The sequence below is a fragment of the Ursus arctos genome, unplaced genomic scaffold (genome assembly GCF_023065955.2).
Source record: "Ursus arctos isolate Adak ecotype North America unplaced genomic scaffold, UrsArc2.0 scaffold_4, whole genome shotgun sequence".
NCBI lineage: Eukaryota > Metazoa > Chordata > Mammalia > Carnivora > Ursidae > Ursus > Ursus arctos.
This window is the reverse complement of record NW_026623056.1, coordinates 18401344-18421771: the sequence shown is the minus strand read 5'-3', so window position 1 is coordinate 18421771 and position 20428 is coordinate 18401344. Positions and strand designations below refer to the sequence as shown.

General features: G+C 44.3%; 1 protein-coding gene across 2 annotated transcripts in view; it reads left to right on the top strand.

Moving 5' to 3' along the window:
* The window catches only part of DGKG (diacylglycerol kinase gamma), a 192897-nt gene that overhangs the window by 31201 nt on the left and 141268 nt on the right, over positions 1-20428 (top strand). For both annotated transcript variants that reach the window (XM_026497095.4, XM_057306756.1), the window contains exons 2-3: positions 2683-2992; positions 15989-16065. In XM_026497095.4, coding sequence (XP_026352880.1) covers positions 2926-2992; positions 15989-16065 — 144 coding nt within the window. In that variant the 5' untranslated portion in view covers positions 2683-2925. The remainder of the gene's footprint in view (positions 1-2682; positions 2993-15988; positions 16066-20428) is intronic.

Genomic DNA, 20428 nt, shown 5'->3' with positions numbered 1-20428 from the left:
TCTCAGCTGATTGGCTAAGTCATATCGCTAAGTTTGTATTTGCAATTAGGATGATCATGATGATTATTTATTGAGTGCCTGCTGAGTGTTAGGCATTATATTAGGTGAGGTTTTTGGGGTTTTCTGTTTGTTTGGTTTTTGCATATATTCACTCACTTAATCCTAGCACAAGCTCAGTGAGACTTTTATTAGTATCCCCATTTTTGAGGTCAAGAAACCAAGGGTCAAGAAACACAAACTTTGTCTAATGTCAAATAGCGAGTAGGAGGTAGAGCAGAATTCAAAGGCCCTGTCTTCTGACTTGGAGTTCCATGGTGTTCTCTCAGGCAGTGTGTCTGTCAGTCCCCTCAGAGCTAGCTCTGTGTTTCTGGAAGTGTGCAGAATGATACGGCCAAGAGGCATTCTTATACAAAAGCTTGGAGGTTCCTTCTTCACCATATTTACTGAACACCTTGCCTCATTTTCCTCATCTAAAAATAAGGAAGGCAATGCTGAATGTACTACATGGTTGTTAGGAGGACAAATGGGCTAATCTCTGTAAAGCATATAGGGTAAAGTAAGCGTCCTCTAAATGACAGCCACAGCCATAGTAACACCAGTGGTAATGTTGAATTCCCTGGTATGATGGAAAATGTTTCTAAAGGTCACCCCTCACTTTTGGACTGAATTGATCATCAGAGGGCAGATCATAAAGAGCTTTGTGTATCATAAAAAGAAGATTACATCGTATTCTATAGGCAATAGAAAATCGCTGAAGAATTTTATTACCGGGAGAGATGTGAACTGGTTGGCAATTTAGAGCAGACCCAGGGCAGGAGAGTAAAAGCCAAGGCAGGGAGCCACTGGGGAGGCCGTTGGTAGAGACTGGACGCGAGACGATGAGGGTCTGAGCTGATGAAGCTGGCATGACGGAGAGGAGGGGACACACAACAGACGGTCACCTGGGTTTGGCAGGAGAGGAAAGGGAAGAGCTGAGGCTGAGCCTCAGAATTCTGGTCTGTGTCCTCGCTACTCTCGGGGTGTGACCAGAATGTAGAGGAGGGGCAGGCTGGGGGCATGGGAACGTGCCGATTTGGGGTGGTCTGGGACACACAGAGGAGCCACTGCGGACAGTTGGATATTCAGATGTGCATTGAGGAGCGAGTGCTGGGGCAGCATGTCTGGGGATCACTGAAGCTGTGGCACTGGGCCCTTCAGGGCAGGGGTATAGAGACAGGAGAGGGCTGAGGTTGACTCTTGGGAAACGCCAGTATTTAACGATGGCAAAAGAAGTGAAAGGAGACTGAGGGGGAACACTCTGAAAGATAAGATTGTTTCCAGGGGGCTGTTTCCTGCCACAGCAGAAGCTGCAAAGAGAAACAAACGCAGCAAAAATGCCTACTGGATTTGACAATTGTGTCACCGAGGACCCTGGCAAGAGTAGGTACCAAGGAGCAGAATCCAGGCGGGCAGTGGATTAAGGAGAGAACTGGATGGTTTAAGAAGAGAAAATAGAACTTGGATGCTCCTGGGGCTTCAGGCATCTCACTCCTTTGCCATGCATTCCCACCTACTAGTGGAGAGCTCTGATTGGTGGAAGGTCCTCTTTCCAGAGCCAGAGTCTCCTTCCAGCATCTTCCCCCACCCTCCAGGTCCACACCAACCAAGTTCATGAGCTCCCCCAGATAGCCACACAAGCCCCCCTCCTCACCGGGTGGTCTCGTCCAGCCCCTCCACCATCCTTCATATGCTCCAGACTCCCAGACTTAACTTGATGTCTGACCCTGCAACGTGGATCCTGATTTAGGAAATCTGAGCTTCTTTGGTAACATCAGTCTTGATTTCTCCCCCTATTAGGTTGGTGGCTTTCCAACATTTTTTGTAAAACTCAACCCAGAATAAGAAATACATTTTACGTTATGATCAGTAAACCTGTATGTATAACTGAAAAGAGATGCACTCTCATTTTCAATTCCATTTTGCATCATTCCACTCTATCCTATTCAATTTTTGTGTTTTTAAATGCTGGCCTTGGCCCACCAGGTCAGTTTCACAACCCGCTAGATGGGCATCATGGCTGATGGTATGACTGCTGGAGCCACCGTGCCAGGAGGGCCTCAAAGGAAAAGATGCTAAGCTTCTGTGTGAATCCATTCCCTTTCCCTCCCACAGGTTCCCCTGCACTGGGGCGGACAGGTCTTCCCTCTAATCACCTTTGTATGATTCTGAGAGGAAAGCAAACCACTTTAGTCACTGGGGTGTTAGCCAGCCTTGTGGGTATTGGAATGTTCAGGGTAATGGTGGAATTTAGAAATCTGTGGAAGAGAGACTGGCTTACCTTTCAAGTCATGGCGGAGAAGTACTGTCCCTACTTAACTTATGAGGCATCTGATAGCCTGAGGCGTTTTCATGCCTTGAGGATGCCCTCAGGTGGTCCTACGACCACCTCTCCTGTGAGATATGTAAACTTTCCTGAGTTGAGGAGTATGAGTACCTATTTGGATCGGCCACCCAACTGGAGTTGTGCTGGTCTGGTCTGTATGCCCTCTTCAGACTTCCTTGAAGAGACATCCACCCCTACCTTGGGAACCACTGCCTCCACATAGGTCTTTCCCCAGAGAACAGTTGGGAATTTCTTTTATAAGAAAGGGTGACTTACGAATTTTAACACTCCCATTCACAGTATGTTTCTACTTCTCCCAGGAGGAGCCAGGACTTCTGACGACCTTGACTACGATAGAAGCATGCTGTTGGAGCAATAGCACAGGCCTTCTCGCATCTGCTGAACAGTGCCCACCACTGCCATAGACACGTGGGTCCTCCAAGTCTCCCGAAGGGTCAGTCCATCGTGTACCTGCAATGAGCCAGGCCCTGGGCTGGGCCTCAGCTTCACCCTGGTGAACAAAACTCCATCCCTGGCCTCAAGCACTCACACTCAGCTTAAAGATGAGTGAAGAACGGTGGGTCTCCCTCACTCCAGAAGAATTTGACCAACTCCAGAAATATTCAGAATGTGAGTAAATGGATTGACCCCACCTAGGGCAGGATTTCCTCTCGGTGCAGGGAGAACATTTCTGGAGAGCAGGGTGGTATAATTGTTAAAAAGCCACAGAGAATGAGGTTGGGCCTGACAGATTATATTTCCTTATAAACACAGAACCGGTGTCTTTAAACATAAAAACAATTATCTTTACACTCTATAAATGATCCACACTCACCATAGAAATTTGGAATATACAGGGGAAGAAATAAAGAGTAGGTTAAAAATCACAGCCAAACTCATGAACATTTTGGAACACTCCCCTCCTGTGCATATTGCTTTACATGGTTGAGTTCCTGAGTATACAGTACCTTTTTTTTTTCTTTAGCCTACATTTTCTGCCTAACATAATACTGTATTTTCTCAAGTCATTAAAACCTGTTTACAGCGTAATTTTTGAAAGGCTGAAGGCTGCATAGTTAGAAGATTACTCAGTCACTGGCTTTACTATACTCTTGTGTTTGGACCCAGTGCCTTTTTTCAGTAAGATACAGAATTCTGATGTGTGTCTCTTTCTTGACTCTGTTCTGAATATGCCTGGCCTTTCAACTGGGGCTCTTGGTTTCCCAGTAGTTATACCCAGGAACAATTGCAATGCCTCGGACACACTGGTGGCAAGGCCGATGTTCCCATGCGGGCACACAGCTGTGCCCTGCCCAGACTACTTCTAATCCTGACATGGCAGGAATTTGCCGAGGCTGAACCACCCCCTGACCGCTGCCTTCTGCACACACGGCGACCATGGTGTTTGTGCGGTGGCACCAACGTTTTACAGAGCCCTATGCTTTGCAGACCTCCCAGCTGCACTGCCTGCCCTGCCCCTTTGTTCTAATCACCTCTCCCTTCATGTTAATTATACTGGTGCTTTTGTAAATCGCTAGGGCAATGGCAAGTTGACCTGCCCTACAAAGCTTGCCCAGGTAGCCTTTGTATGGCCTTTTGGCAGCCTGCCCCGCTCCCACGGGGCAGGCAGCTCTTGTCCACAGTACTGGTCTGGGAACCTAAAGATTGGGCTCCAGGGCCTCCTGTGGCTCTTGCTTTCTGTGATGTGACAGCCCCAAACCCCCAGAGCCTTTGTCCTCTTCTGCACAATGAGAGAGCTGGACTAGATGACCTCTTCCTGTGATTCCTCCCAGGCCTGACACCCATGACTCTTGTGCTCCCCATGGTCAACAGGAGGCCCCCCGTGGGACGTCTGGTCAGTCTCCCTGTTGGCTTCCTGGAGCCCATGGCCTCCTGTCTGACCTTGATGGGCTTAGAGAAACTCTAAAATGTATTGACAAGGAGCAAAGCCTCACTTTCCAGGGTACAGGCCATTTAATTCAGCATGCTCTGTCGGTGAGCCAAGTACCGGCCCTGTCAGGGATGAAAAAGAAGCACGAAGAAAAGGCTTGCTCTTGAGGAATCAGAATCTTGTTAGGGAATCAGAAATGTGTTCATAACACAAGCAAAGAACAGGTTTAAGGCAGCAGGCAGCCACCTCTGGCAGAGCTGTCTACACTGAGCACATAAATGAGAAGGGAATTTAAAGCTAGGGGAAATTGGTATGGGGGAGTGTATTAGCTTGCTAGCCTCCTGTGACAGAGTGCCCACAATCTGGGAGGCTTAGAACCACAGAAAGTATCTAACGGTTCTGGAGGTTACAAGTGTGAAATCAGCAGGGTTGGTTTCTCCTGAGGACTGTAAGGGAAGAATGTGTTCTAGGCTTCTCTCTTTGACTTGTAGATGGCTCTCTTCTCTCTGTCTCTCCATGACATTCTCCCTGTGTGTGTGTGTGTGTGTGTGTGTCTCCATACCCAAATTTCCCTTTTTACATGGACACAATCATATTGTATTAGACCCACCCTATTCCAGTATGACTTATCCTAACTAACTACATCTGTAATGACCCTATTTCCAAATAAGGTTATATTCTGAGGTGCTGGAGGGGAGTGGTCAAGACTTCAACATGTGAATTTGGGGGGAGGGGATACAATTTACCCCACAACAGAGGATTTGGCTGGGTGCACTCTGTGGAGGACAGAAGTTTAAAATGTGAGTAGTAGGTAGTCGGGGAGGGGGAGAAACAACAGAAACAAAGGGAGAGAGGCACAGAGAGGGATGTGTGTGGGTGGTGAGGAGAACCTCTGGGCTCTATGGAGAGAAGGAGAGAGAGGAGGGTGTGGGGGAGGAGAGAGGAGGGATGGGTATAGTAGGAGGCCTTAGGTCAAAGTGTAGGTTTGGACCAAGGTGGTAAAGTTCACAGCCAGGAATCTGATAGCTGTGTGCAGGGTGGCCTGAATATAGAAGCTGTCAGGTCAGGGAGGTCGAGCAGGGGCCATGGGATGAAATCTAGTCTGAGCTGAGTATCGGGGCTAGGATGGACGGTGGCAATGAACAAAGGCTGATCCGTGGAAACCTGTGGTGGACATATCACCAACATTTACAGAACGAAAGGGAGCCAGCGAAGATACCCCTGAAGGCTGTGAATCTATGACAGATGCCAACATTAGTATTCAAGGCTGGTGGGGACGGTTTGGGAATGTTGATTTTGGGATGGTGATGACACATCCACTTCTCATTCATATGCACCAGGTTCCAGGGAACCAGCAAGGAGGGAGACACAATCCCTGCCCTCAAAGAGCTCCCAGCCTAGTAGGGAAAGATAGATGGGACTCAAACAATGATGTTCAGCATGACAGGTGCTAAGGAGTGGGGAGCACAGAGGGGGAGACCTAGCCTAGCCTGGTGGGAGGCTTCCTGATGCAGCTGTGGTTTCCAGATGCCGGAACACTAGTAGGAGGGAGGAGAGCACTGCAGGCAGAGGAAGTGGCTTGAGAAGACAGGGAGGAGAGAAGGTCATCATGGTAGCTTCAGAGAACTGCAAGCAGGTGACAGACTCGGAGCTTAGGGCATGTGGTGGTGGTGGTAGGAAAGGAGTGGGGGCAAGAACTGGAATGATAAATAAGAGCCCATTGTGGAGGGCACTGCTTTCCAAGTGAGGTATCCTACGGGTCTGGGAGGGGTGGTGGTGGGAAGAGAGTGGGAAGGAGAGCTAGGCTCCAGCTCTGACATGGGAATCATTGTGTGGAGGCAGCAAGGAAGGGACAACAACAGGAATGAAAGCACTTCAGATAGCAAGCATGTGAGGGAAGAGAAGGTGGGAAACAGGGCCAAGGGTCTGCCTACAACTCGGGGTCAGCGAAGGGAAAAGAGTCAAGAAGATAGAAGAACCCGAAAGATGGCCAGGCAAAACGAGTAGTGGGTGGAGGGAGTGGAGGGACAGAGGGGTCCACATGTGGCAAAGCAGTAGGGGAGGCAGGGGTCGAAAAGAAACCAGGGTATTTAGGAGAAGGGGGTTCCTTTGTGGCTTGGGTCTCTTTATCACCCATCGGCTTTGTCCTTTTCTGACCCCTCCTCATCTTGTTCATGTCCCGGGACCGGACAAGGTGCTCTGGCCTGTTGTTGTAACAGGGGAGAGGAAAAAAAGCTACAGTTCTTGGAAAATGATTAATCCTCAGAGGAAACCCTGAAAAAGGCACTTCTACCAATTTTAGACACATGCTGGTATTCAGTCAGATTGCATTGCCATAGCAACTGCTCTTCATAACTACATAAACAGGAGCTTTGTGGTAGTGGAATAGCTGAAGTGTAGAGCCTAAGAATTGGGAACTTTCCCCGGTGGGGTTACCAGGTAGGAGAGGCCAAGAATTTCAGGATAAGAGGATCTTGGTGTACTCTGTTTATATAACAAAAACCCTATTCCTTTTCTGGTGGCCTTCTGCTGGGGGGCGGGGAGCCATGTTAAAGCTGCCCTTGGAGATGTATTTATTTATTTTATATGTACACCCACCCACCCACCCACACACACACACAGTTGATACATACATATATATGTATGTGTATATATGTATGTGTATATATATATATGGTAAGCTTAATGTGAGTCAGCAAAGTGCTTGTAAAAAACATACTGTGATATTAAGAATATTTTTGTCACAAAATAAAAACAAGTATAAAAAAAACGGATGAAATTTCAAGCTACCCATGATCCCGTCTCCCAGTGATAACCACTACTAGTGTGTGTGTGTGTGTGTGTGTGTGTGTGTGTGTAAAACAGAGATGAGAGGCTATTTCATATGCTGTTCTCTTCACCCTAACAGTTACCTACTGAATTCAGTTATCTGCTGCATCAAAACAACTTCAGCCTCGTGGGTTATAACAGCCATTTTGTTTTTTCCCGTGACCGGGCACGGCTGGGATGGCTGGTCCCTGCTCCTCGGTGTTTGGGGCTTGGGGGGGTGGGGAGGAGGGAGATGCCTCACGTGATCCAGCGGGCGTACCCACCGCCATGTTGGTACCTCAGTGTTCCTCTGTGGGACTGTTTGCTCCAAGTGCTTTATCATCTCTCAGGGCCTCTCCATGGGGCCTCTGTCTCCAGCTGGCTGGCCTGGACTTCTTACATGTGGCCCCGGACTCCAAGAGCATAAAATCAGGCCTTTTTAACGCCTGGACTCCGGGGTCCCTAAACAGAACCGTCTCCACATTCCACTGGCCTGGCCCAGACGCAGTGGGGTCGGAGAATGGACTGCGCATGTCACGGGAGAGCGGCTCACACAGGGCGCAGGGAGACTGTGGACAGCCATCTTTGGAGACTGGCTAGCACACGGTATATCATGAGGTGTTCCTGTGTTGTTCAGTACTTTTCAGAAGCACGGCTTTTAGGGGTTGCCGAGATTTCTTTTGATACATTTTTTTATTTAACCAAACCGCTGACTGTGATCGTAGGATTTATTAATAGACTCACAGTGTCAAGTAAGGCAAATGGATATCTGCGTTCTGTCCTACCTTGATCAGACCTGTTTGAGAGCTGAATTTATTCCTAAAGCACCACAATGTGAGATGGATATGGCCAAACCGGAACGTGTTTGAGAAGTGCTGCCAGCATGATGAGGGAACTCACAACAGGGTTATGAAGAAGTGCCTCCAAGTACTTTGACTATTTGCAGGAGAAGGGAAGACCTAGGGAAAGGATTCAAATAAATAAATAAATAAAAAAGTGCTGTTGTGGGGAGAGGTTTGTAGTTAATTTTGAATGGCTTCCAGAAGTAGCACTAGGACTAATGGGAGGAAATCATCAAAGAAAGACTTAAAGCAAGGAACTTGTTGATGCCTAATAGTTAGACCTGCCCAAGACAGAATAGAATTGACTTAAAAGCAATTGAGTTTCCTTTCCCTGGATGTCCAGTTGATTAAATGACCATCATTAGCCCTTCCAATAGTTTCTATGTTGAAGCAGGTTTCTTTTCAATCTCAGAGGGCATGAGCTTGCAGGGAGGCCTCCTACTGACCCTCCCCTAATAGCTTCAAATAGAAATATAATGGGCTTATTTATACTCCTTCCAACCCTGATATTTGGGGAGAGGCAATTATTTTTCCAAGATTTGTCAAGGACAAAAACTATCAGCTTTTTCAGAAAGGGAAAAAAGGAAAAAAATGATAAAGCATCAATTTTAACTTCTAATTCTTCAAGAAATTAAACCAAACATTTTCGACATCAGCCCATGGCTGCTAGATTTTGTAGACTTTCTACACCTGGGAGAAATTTTAAGCCATCATTAAATCTAACTCCTACCCATTTTACAAATGAGAACACTGAGTCCAGAAGAGCTCAGTGACTTCCCCAAGGTCACACAGAAGATCAGTGGCAGAATAAGAATTAGAACCAAAGTTCTCAATCCCAGGTCAAGTTCAATTTGCTTCAATCCAGTTCCAATAAATTAAACAAAAAGTACCCATTAGAGTTCAACCTTCAATGATAGAGTGGGGGGAAAAATATATATAAATTAAACTATAATAGAGCAAAAATTTTAAAGTACATTTAAAGAGAATGAATCAGTAAACTGTGCTATTCATAAATATATTTCATTAGAATCAGATCAATGCCAAGTTTCTGACTTTAAGATGTAGGTAAATTACAGCTCAAAATTCAAACCTGTCAGTGTTAATATGGGAGTCAGAGAAAATGTTTAGGGCTGGTTTATAGAACAATGTAAGGCTCTAAGTAAGCTTCGTTGAAAGCTTCTTATTTATATGGGCTAGTGGAGTGAGAGTTAATCAAATGTTCTTGGAGTCCTGGGTCCATAAAGGGTCATGTCTCATTGCTTCCATCTCGGAAGGAAACCACAGCTATTTCTCACCCACGTCTCTTGCAGCCTAACTGGCCTTCTTTTCATTCTGATAACTGGAACTCTACCCACAAAGAGTCACAGGATCTATGGATAGGGATAGACTTCTATGGAACAGTAGTTCTCAGAATTGAATATGCACATGAATCTCCTGGAGATCTTGTTAAAATGCTGATTCTGACTCAGTAGGTCTGGGATAGTTCCAAGGTGCTGCATTCCAAGCTTCCCAGTGTTGTTGATGCTGCTGGGTCAGGGACCACTCTTTTAGTCATAAGAACGTACAGGTTGTCTGATCCATTCCTCCACCTTCATTTGGGCTATGACTGATGGGGCCAAATTATTTGAAGAAAAAGTGGGAAGTTTTGCTATCAATTTTACTTATACAAATAAACCATACCAGTCATTCAGAGCATTTATGGTCAACCAGAAAATCTAAGTATCTGAAAGAGGGTTCTCTTATATGAGCCCCAAAGCCATCTGCTTTCAGTGTAAAGTCTTTTTCTCTTATTCTATATGTAGCACTGTAGCAGAGTTATCCCTTACACTGGTTCCCCTCAGTAGTTAGCTTGGTAGACCTTGGTGGTCCTCAGCCTTGGCTGCACACTGGAAATACTTGGGAGGCTTTGAACCCTTTCAGTGCCCTGACCACACATGCTCCCCCCCCCCCGATCATTTAATCATAATCTATAGGTTTAGTCATGTGCCCCAATGCTCATAGCAGCAATGTCCACAATAGCCAAACTGTGGAAGGAGCTGAGATGTCCTTCAACAGACGAATGGATAAAGAAGATGTGGTTCATATATACAATGGAATATCACTCAGCCATCAGAAAGGGTGAATACCCACCATTTGCATCAACATGGATGGAACTGGAGGGGATTATGCTAAGTGAAATAAGTCAAGCAGAGAAAGACAACTATCATATGGTTTCACTCGTATGTGGAACATAAGGAATAGCTCCAAGGACATTAGGGGAAGGAAGGGAAAACTGGGAAGAAATCAGAGAGGGAGACAAACCATGAGAGACTCTGGACTCCGGGAACCAAACTGAGGGTTACAGAAGGGAGGGGGTGGGGGAATGGGGTAACGGAGCGATGGGATTAAGGAGGGCATGTGTGGTGATGAGCACTGGGTGTTATATGCAACTAATGAATCGTTGAACACTACATCAAAAACTAATGATGTACTATATGCTGGCTAGTTGAACATAATAATAAAAAAATTAAAAGTAAAATAAAAAATTTAAAAAACCCTAATGATGTATTATATGCTGGCTGATTGAATGTAATAAAAGTATAAAAATTTTTTGAAAAATCTATAGGTGTAGGATCCAGGCATGAGTAGTGTTTAAAGCTCTCCAGGTAATTCCACCATGCAGCCAAGGTTGAAACCACTGGTCGAGGTTTTCTCCCTATGCCCCTGCAAATATAGGACATATGGGACAAGCACAATAACCCCAGTCCCTTTTCTAGTCCTCCTTTATTCCATGAATCTTTATTGAACATTGATTTTATGCCAGGCAGTGGGCTCTATACTGGGAAGAAACAGTGCACAGGAAAAGAAGTGTAGCTGGGAGAATGTGTGAGTGCTTATGAACCTGGGCTTCTTACACATGCTGCCCACACTCCGCTTTGGGGCCTGATTCCTCCTGGCTGAAAAGGTGGGCCTTTTGATGCCCTGCTCCTGGATCTGGCATCTCTGTCCCTACATCATTCTCCATCTTTCTAGAACCCTTAGGAAACACCACTCTCACTTTAGTGCACCTCACTGTGTTCTTGACTCCCTGAAATACTTAGAAAACTTACTCGTACTTCCCAGCCATCATCTAAAGAAGGAAAATCTAGGTTTTTGTTTTTTGGATTTTTTTTTCCTTTTTATGTGCCAACTTTCTCTTTTTCCCTCTCTGTGTCTTTTCCTCCCAGAGTTGAGTCATTTATGGTCTTCTCAGTCTATGGAATATATTCCTCTAGCCTCAGCATCTTGGTTTCATCTAGGTTGTGACAGGCAAGCCTTACTAGTCAGCCACAAATATACAAGAATGTTACTTAAGGGCTTCTCATCAAAAGTGAGGTCCATGCACCTGCATAATTGGCGTCACCGAATGTCAGGCTCTGTCCTGCTGTCCCAGCAGTCCCTGATGAATCAGATCTGCATTTAAACCTGACCCTCAGGCAGCCCCTGCACATGCCCAATTTGAGAAGCTCTTGGGGGACTTTGAGGCATAGAGAGTTATTATGCACCTTATAATTTCACTCTCATCTATGGGTTTTCAGGTTCCCATTTGAAAATGTTGAGTTAGAGTTATTTCAGAGTTTAATGGTCTGACTAGTGCTCACATGCTCTGTGTTCTTAACTAGAAGATGGTCCATAAACTTTGGGTTCTGGTTCATCAGCACCGCTGACGTTCCACTGTAAACACTGAATCTCCTAATTTGTCTGCTTGCTCAGTTGGAGGGCGTCCCTCTCCCACACACGCGTGGCAGTGAAGGTGCTTGTGAGCTGGGCCAAATTTTCTCCTTAAAAAGGCTTTGAATGTGCTCAAACACTAGGAACAAGTGTTTGGTTAAGGTCCCAGAATTCTTGGCACCTAAAACATAAAGAGACAATTTTGGATTGAAGCTCCTTAGGGTAGTTGTTACTATTAGTGACCTTGATCATGGAAAAGAGCCTTCTTGACCCCTGGTTTGGGGTAAAACTGCATGCTGATGGTTCTGCCGGTGCAAGTTACTGTAGGATGTATCCCTGCCTCACCACAAAGCTGAATAAGTTGACCTATTGGATAAAGTTCCTTAGTGTTGTCCACTTCAGCAACGGAGAATGTCTGCCAAGCATGGTGATTTCGGACTTAGCAGAGTTAGAAATTTCTTTTTCCTTTTGCAATAATTATCCAACAAGTTTAGCTGCTTCCTAAGGTAGTCTTCATTTCTAACAATAAAATTACATTCACAGAACAGCAGTTCTTAACCTTGACTGTACGTTTGAACCCCCAGGAAGCTTTAAAATATTTTAGTTCCTGAGTTTCCAAAGAGATGCTGACTTCATTGGTCTCGGGTGAAGCCTGGGTTTCAGTGTATATAGGCTCCTCAGGTGGTTCTGACATATAGCCAGGTTTGACAGGCACTATCAGAGAGTAAAGGCCTTATCTTCTGATTTACCCATGTTCATGTATCCAGTGAAGCTAATAGCTGTGTCACATTATTAGATATGCTAAAAATCAGAGTCACCCACTCACTAGCCGTGTGCCCTTGAAGGAATCATCTAAATTTCATAAGCCTCGGTTTTTTCTTCTCCAAAATAAGGACCATTGGGGCACCTAGGTGGCTCAGTTGGTTGAGCGTCTGCCTTCAGCTCAGGTCATGATCCTGAGGTCCTGGGATCGAGCCCCAGTTCAGGCTCCCCGCTCATTGGGGAGTCTGCTTCTCTCTCTGCCTTTCCCCCTGCTTGTGCTCTCTCTCTCTCTCTCTCAAATAAAATCTTTAAAAAAAAAAGTAAAATAAAATAAAATAGGGACCATTATTATATTAGAGAACAGTTGTGGAGATTTAAATAAAACATATAACTAGTCAGTGTCTAGCATATGGTAAGCACTCAACGAAATGGGAGTTCTTGCAAAGAACTGTGGACATGGCCCTCTTGTAGACACTTAGGAATAGAACTGGATCTCCTCCGAGTCTGGTGGTGGCACTACCGTACAGGCTTCTGCTGTCTACTGAGGCTGTGTGGTTGGGCCCACAGACGGTCCATGGGGTAAGATCAAGGAATGCTCTGAAGAGGTCCCTCATTGTTCTTAGCTGTTGTAAGATGAAACAGAATGGAGCAGTCCCCCTTACTCCTCAGGCAAATAGAAACCCAGCCTAGAAACCTGTCAAAAATAAAACTAATAAAATATCAAAGGACATCCCATGAGAAAGGAATGCATCTCAAATTTGAGAATTAGATTTTCTCCCTTTTTTTAAAGGGACAGGTGTTGAGACTATGAGCACATTAAGGCCCATGAAACAAATTGAAGTAAATGCATGGTGAACACCCCCATGGAAATCTAGGAACCAGCAATCTCTTGGATTGTGTTTTTTTTTTTTTCTATTTAAGTTAGGCTGTTAATCAGAGATTTTAAAATACTTTCTCTGTTTTTCTTTTTAAAGCCTGTTTAATTTGAATGTGAACATAGGATGAACATACTTGTGTATGTATATATACATGTATGTGCATGTGTGTGTGTATCATGCATTTATAGCATACATTTAAATATAAATCAGGATTTTGCAAATATATCCTCACTTAGAACCAAAAATAGGATTTCTGCTAGGATCAACTGTGGAATCTCCAAAATGTGACAATAATATCAAAAGTATGAATTCAAATGAAATCACTCCCCTGGTTCTCAATCAAAATGCTGGCTCTTTACTACTCTTGCAGAAGCCACACCAAGGGTACCCATGCTTCCAAATTTGTACTTTTTAATGCAGTCCAGATTTGGCCACTCTGGCTAGCCTGAAAATCTCCCATTAAAATAGATTCTAAAATGCAGTCTTTTCTGAGTAATTGAGCTGCCCATACAATGATTTGAATATAATATATATAATGTTAACTGAGCTCTCGCCTAATTTTAAGCTCTCTTCCATTCTGTTGCCAGAGTGGCCTTTAGAAAACAGAGACTCAATTATGGTACTCCACTGTTCAGGAAACCTTTAAGAATTTCAAATCAATGTCCTTAGCTTGGTACTCAAGACTCCCGCAAATCTGGCCCCAAACTGCTCTCTGGTTCTGACTTTCCTAGATCTTGTGATGCCCATCTTTGCATCTTTGTTCACCCTGTCCCTTCTTTGAATACTCTTTCCACTTTATGTCTGCCTTTCACACCTCACTCATTCTTTACGCCTCAGCTCAAATGTTACCTCCTGTATAGGACATCCCTGGTCCCCACCCAAGCTTACTGTCATCCTAAGTTTACTTCTTTCTTGCTCATTCTACTTCTCTGATCTGTGCTTCCTAGAGCTTCTATGTTATTACTATTGCATTAATTACAATTTCCCTTGTGCTAGCAAGTATTTGGGAAGTAACAGTGAATAGTGCTTAAGGGAAAGTAATATGGACTTAGGTCCAAACTAGACCTGAATTAAAACCCTCTTAGGCAAGTCACTTAATTTTTCTGAATTTCAACTTCTTCATCTGTAAACTAAAGAAAATATAACCAAATGTGCATGGATTGGCAGGGGAGAGTATATGAGAATATGCAGTAAAGGCCCCCAATAAGAGGTAGCCATCATTACCACAATTATTCAGATCATCTCCCCAGCGAGTTCATCAACAGTACCTTGCAGCATCTCACCCTCCATAGTGTTTTCTGAATTGAATGGAAGCAGCCCAAATTGATGACATCTGCTGCCTGGATCTCACTGAGCTATTAGTTTTTCAACATCTGTTTTGAATTTCAGGAAGAAATGTCCATTTTTAGGCAACATCAACATTTTCCTGTGGCATTTCAGTATGTCTCAGTCCTGAAATGATTATAACTTGTGCTTGATTGAATCCAAGTCAGCAGAGCCATGGAGAACAGCTCAGCCCATGAGCACATCTACTTTACACAGGCCTATGAGAGAGTGTAGCCCTCTTTACAAAGAGCATGTACACCAAGGAACACTATGTCAATTTTTAATAACATTGCCCTTTGCTCAGATGTTCAAATGATGGCAGTAGTGGAGCTTGGGAAGCTCTTAATTATCCACAGTACTGCAAGACAAGGAGAGCACAGAGACCCTGGTTTTCTCTGATGTCTAGAGTTCTGGTAACTACACAGGATACACTCAGACTATATTTATAATGACAATTATTGTCTCCCTTTTGTAGACTCCCAATTTCCTTATAAATCTCAAAAGAAGAAGAAGAAGCTACTATTTTCTCTGGTGGTTTCCAAATTATTTCCAATGGAAAGGAGAATTTTCTAAGTCACCATGCTTCATGAATCCTGAGTCTCTGTTTCAGCACCAAGGACAGAGCATCACTGCACTTAATGCCCATTCATCTTACTTAATCAACAAAAATTTTAAATTTCTGCTCAGATTTTATGCAATCACCTAGTGTATTGGTTTTCTGAACACTAGTTATGTGTCAGACCGTGATATGATATACAAAGACTCACTAGCCAATTACAGATCTCAAGGTAGAACTGAGGCAGGAGATGAGTAAGAGAGGCAATTACAACACTATATGACAAGTGCTGTTAGAGTTGTGTACAAGTCATGTGGGATCCAGGACAGGGAATTCTAACTGATAAAGGAAGACTTTACAAAGGGCCTGGCATTTGAGCTAGGTACCAAGAATTGAGTGAAGTTTACAATATAGAGAAGAGACTCCATGAAAGAATGAATGAGTGAACACACAGTGTATTCAGGGAGTTATGGAAATGCGATTTGGTATGGCTGAAAAGTGGAGTGAGTGGAAGGTTAAAGTAAGAGATAAGGAATGGGCTAGGTCAAATTACCACTTACTTACATACCAAGCTAAGGGAGGTAAGTTTTGTCCTGGGAAAATTGAGAGCCATTAAAGTATATTGAGTAGGAAAATGATTGGATCACATTTGTGTTTTAGAAAGATAGTTCATACGGCAGGAGAGAGAGAGAGAGACTATACTGAAAAAAAGAAATAAGAGGGCAGAAGGGCAGGTAAGGGTGACATTTTTCCACTTAGCCCTGGGAATGAGGGGTTGCTCCATCATAACCAAGGTTAGACTGGGAGAATTTACTTGGCCCAGCTCCTGTTAGCTGTTCACCAATATTTCACATGTGCATTATGTCTCTCCAGATTCTTCCAAGAAGATAAAGGATGTCTTGGCTGAGTTTCATGAGGGTGGGAGCCTCAAACAATATGACCCACATGAGGTAAGAACGTTTCCATTTCAAGCCTTTAAAAAGCCTTGTGTTCTAGCTTTTCCATAATTTGTTCCACTCTTAGAAGTTTAGCTCATTTTAAAGAACTTGTTTCTCAACATATTTTCTCCTAAGTCTCAAATGAGCCATTTATGTTTGCCAAGTTTAATCATTCTCTCACTGTCCTAGAAGACTGCATCATACCTTCCTCTCTCTCTTCAAATCTTTCCCTTTTCCTGTCCTCATTCTCAGTTATCAACCATACTTTATACTTCACTGAGAAAATAGAAACAATCAGAAGAGTTCTTCCACAAGATCCTCACCCACCTCTGTACCTTTTCTCCTGTAACTAGGAATGAACTCTCCATGCTCCTAGTAAGTTCAGCCCCTCCATGTGTGCACTCATTCCCATCTTCTTCTAGTCTACTGACAGGCATTGCTCTCTCTCTATATATATCTTCTTCACATCAGCTTTCCACTCTTTGTTAGGTTTTTCTCATCAACATATAAACATACTGTTATTTGTCCTATATTAAAATTGTTCTCCTGACTCTAATTTTCCAGTTACCTCATTTCTTTCCTGTCCCTTACAGCAAAACTGTGCAAAAGATTTCTCTTTAGTCATTGCCTCTGATTTCTCTTCTTCCCACTTTCTTGAAAGCCCTTCAATCAGAGCATAACCCTCACTCCTCCACTAAAACCACTGGTGAGGACAGCCAAGGATCTCCATGTAGCTAAACTCAATACGCGTTGTACTCAACAGCATTGGACACAGTTGGTCAGATCCTCCTCTACTGTCTTCACTTGGATTTCAGGATGCTACACTCTCCTGGTTTTCCTTTCCTTTCTAACTTGACATTTCCACTGAAAAATCAAATTGCTATCTCAAACTTAACATGAGCTAAACCGAGCTCATTGATCTTCTCCTGTAAAGCCTGTTTTCCCAGCTTTCTTCCCCATTTCAGTAAATGACAACTCAGTTCTTCAAGTTCTTCAGTCTAAAACTATGGAGTCATCCTTGAGTTTTCCTTTCAAGTCCCACATCCAGTTCATCAGCAGACCCTGTCACCTCTACCTTCAAAATACATCTAAAATCTAGTCACATCCCACCACAGGCACTGCTTCCACCCTTCCCTGAGGCACCACCATATTTTGCCCGGATTATTGTAATAGTCACCTAACTGGGCTCCTTGTTTCTGCTCTTGACCTTTAAAGTCTGTTCTTCAAACACATCCTGAGCAATCTGTTGAAACTTAAGTCAGATCATGTCACTGCTCTGCTTTACAGTCCCTCATGGTTCCCCCACCCCCTACTCAGAGTTAAAATCAAGGTCATTCCCATCTGTACCTCCCTCTACTCTACCCTCATCTCTTGCTACTCTCTTCCTCATTCCTTTCCAGCCTTCTTGATGCTGTCAAACAAGCCAAGGTTGCTCTAACCTCAGTAACTTTGCATTTGCTTTTGCCTCTTCCTGGACTGTTTCTCCCACATGTATCTACATTGTTTATTTCCTCACCTCCTTCAAGCATTTGCTCAAATCACCTTCTCAGTGAATGTCACCTTCTGTATTTAAAATCTTAAGGCCTCTTTCCTGATGCAACCCTCTGTTCTGCCGTATTGTCCTCCTTAGTATTCCTCACCACTTGTCCTGCTATGTATTTGTTCATTTCGGTATCCCCAATGCCCAGAGGAGTAATCTGGCTCATAGCGGGCATTCAAGAAATATTTGTTGAATGAGTAAATGAATGCAAGACCTCCGCTACTTTCCAATTCAAGTCATTTCATGTTTCTTGAACATCCAGGCACTGTGCTGGGCACTGTAGAAGACATAAAGGTGAGGAAGCACAGTTCTTGACCTCCAGAACTTACTTCCTATTGGCAGGCTCTGGAGTTACATGGTCTTAGGTTAGACTTCTACCTTTATTGCCAACCAGCAATGTGGCCTGAAATAATATTTCACCTCTCTGAGCCTTGCTTTCCTCATCTGTGACCGGAAGAGAACAACAAGCAAAATCATTGATTTTGTAGATGAGTGGATGGAATGAGATCATTTCTGCAAAATGTCTAACACTTTATAGGACACTTAAAAAATGATACCTATTATTATTCGCCTTCTGGCTTCTTTCCCCAGAATGTTTTAAACTCAACTTCCTTTTCCCTGCTCCTGGGTCCTTTTATGAGGGCCAATTGCAGAAAAGTGACTGACTGATCAGCAGGACAGACTTAGGACAAGGCTGGTCACTTATTTATTCGTATTGTCATCCTTTCAATGACCGTTGAGTCAACTCTGCTGCTGGGCACTGGCAGCAAACCGACAAAGCACACGTCCTTGAGGTTTACCTGAGCAGGGGCTTTGGATAAAATGCACCGATCCTCAGGAGCATGAAGCAGGAGGAAGGCTGCCAGTACAGGAGCCAGACGGAGAATGAACCATTTCAAAGAACATTCCTGAGGAGAAGCCATGCAGAGAAGATGGCAGCTGCAAAGAACTCCCTGCCCCTCCCACCTCCCACCCCCAGCTCCAAAAACACAGGAACAAAGAAGGGTGGGGGCTGCTAATCAGCCCGTCAGCCCTCAGGCTAAAGAGTGGGAGGGAAACAATTTGGTCAGGGCCACTGAGGGTGTGAAGGCCGCGAGCTTTCAGAAGCAGAGAGCAGCTTGGCTGTTAGGAGCCTGCTGCCACCCCCGCCTCCATCAGGCTGGCCCCCACTCTTTGTACGCCTGGCACTGCTGTGTCCCAGGGAAGCTCTGTCACTCTGATTTTATTCTCTCTCACAGTGTGGCTGGCTTCTAGTAGGTGTAATGTCCTCGCACGGGGTTGGGGACACAAAAAGAATTTAATTTCTCTTGAGCTTGATGGCTTACTGCTGCTAAAATGTCTCAAGGAAGAATGAGTTAGTTGTGGGAAGGGGCAAGTAGCTAGGAAAGCGAGGCCAGGAATAAAAGTTTGCATCTGGCCCTGACAAGCATGCCCCTGCCCATCAGAACGGAGCGATTCTCTGGAGAACCAGAGTACAGCAGAAAACAGCCAGAAAGTGAACCAGAGCGCAGTGGAGCAAAAGGGCAAGATGGCTTGGTGGCCTTACAATCTTAGACTCAGACATATCTAAGCACAGGGCCCAGCTCTGCCACTTGCTTTATGACTCTGAGCAAGTTATTCATGTTTTCAGAATTTTGTTTAATCCACCAGATGGGAGTAATAGTCCCACCTCACACTGATGTTTTAAGACTTAAATGAGATCATGTATAGAAACTGCCCGATACCCAGTAAGCCGTCCATCTAGTTTCCCTCCCTTCTTGACCTGTGCAAGAATTCGCACTTTATAAGCAGATGGCAAAAACAGCAATTGCCCAGTTAGTTCCCATGCGAAAGTGGCAGTTTCTGGGAAAAAATGGGCCTGCGCCATGACAGTGCCTAGCATGTTGTTTCAGAGCTCAGAGAGTTGCCAACATGCCTCATAGTGTTTGTTTATCTGATTTGGGCATAGTAAACCCCTTTCTACCCATCGCACATTCAGTAGCAGCTACTCTGAGCCTGGTTTGTGCTCATGAAGATCTTACTCTCTCCTAACTCAAATACAACTCTGAGAGTGGCACACAGTCACTTTTTTTTTTCTTTTTTGCATACTGTACTTGAGGTTCTTGGAGAGAGTGACAGGGAGCTGTATGTTAGTACTGGGACCTGGAAGAGACACGGGAGCAGGAGCACTGGCCTGGGAGTCAGAAGATCAGGCTTCTGGTTTAACCCTGCTGTTAGGTGGCTGGGGCAAGTCAGTGAACTTTCAGAGCCTCAGTGACATGAGGGGGTCTGGGCTCTTCTGATGTGAATGACCTTTGTTTCTGGGCTTATTCTATGCCATCTTGTTCCCCTGAATAGGGTCATGAATGGTTGGACATGTATTCAATCATTGTTTTCTAAGTTCTCATAATAGTTTGTCAGTACTTTTCCTATACTCACCACTGTTGATCCTGTATTGGAATTATTTCAATACCTGAGTCTCTTGAAGGTATAGACCTGCATGTATGTCACAGGTGTGTTCCCCAAGGTGTTTCTTGTACCTGGGAGGCTCAATGCACATATATTGACTGAATAGATCCTACAATTATTGAAGACAGCCAAATGTACAACAAGAAACCCCACATCCATTAAAATACCTATCAGGAAACTGTCACAGGTGGTGTGGGGGATACTTAGATGAAATAGGATATTTCACTACCTTCCCAGAACTCTAGATCTAGTTGAGGAACTAAGGATATATTTATCATAAACAACTATGTATTTTTTTTTAAGATTCTATTTATTTATTTGACAGAGATAGAGACAGACAGCGAGAGAGGGAACACAAGCAGGGGGAGTGGGAGAGGAAGAAGCAAG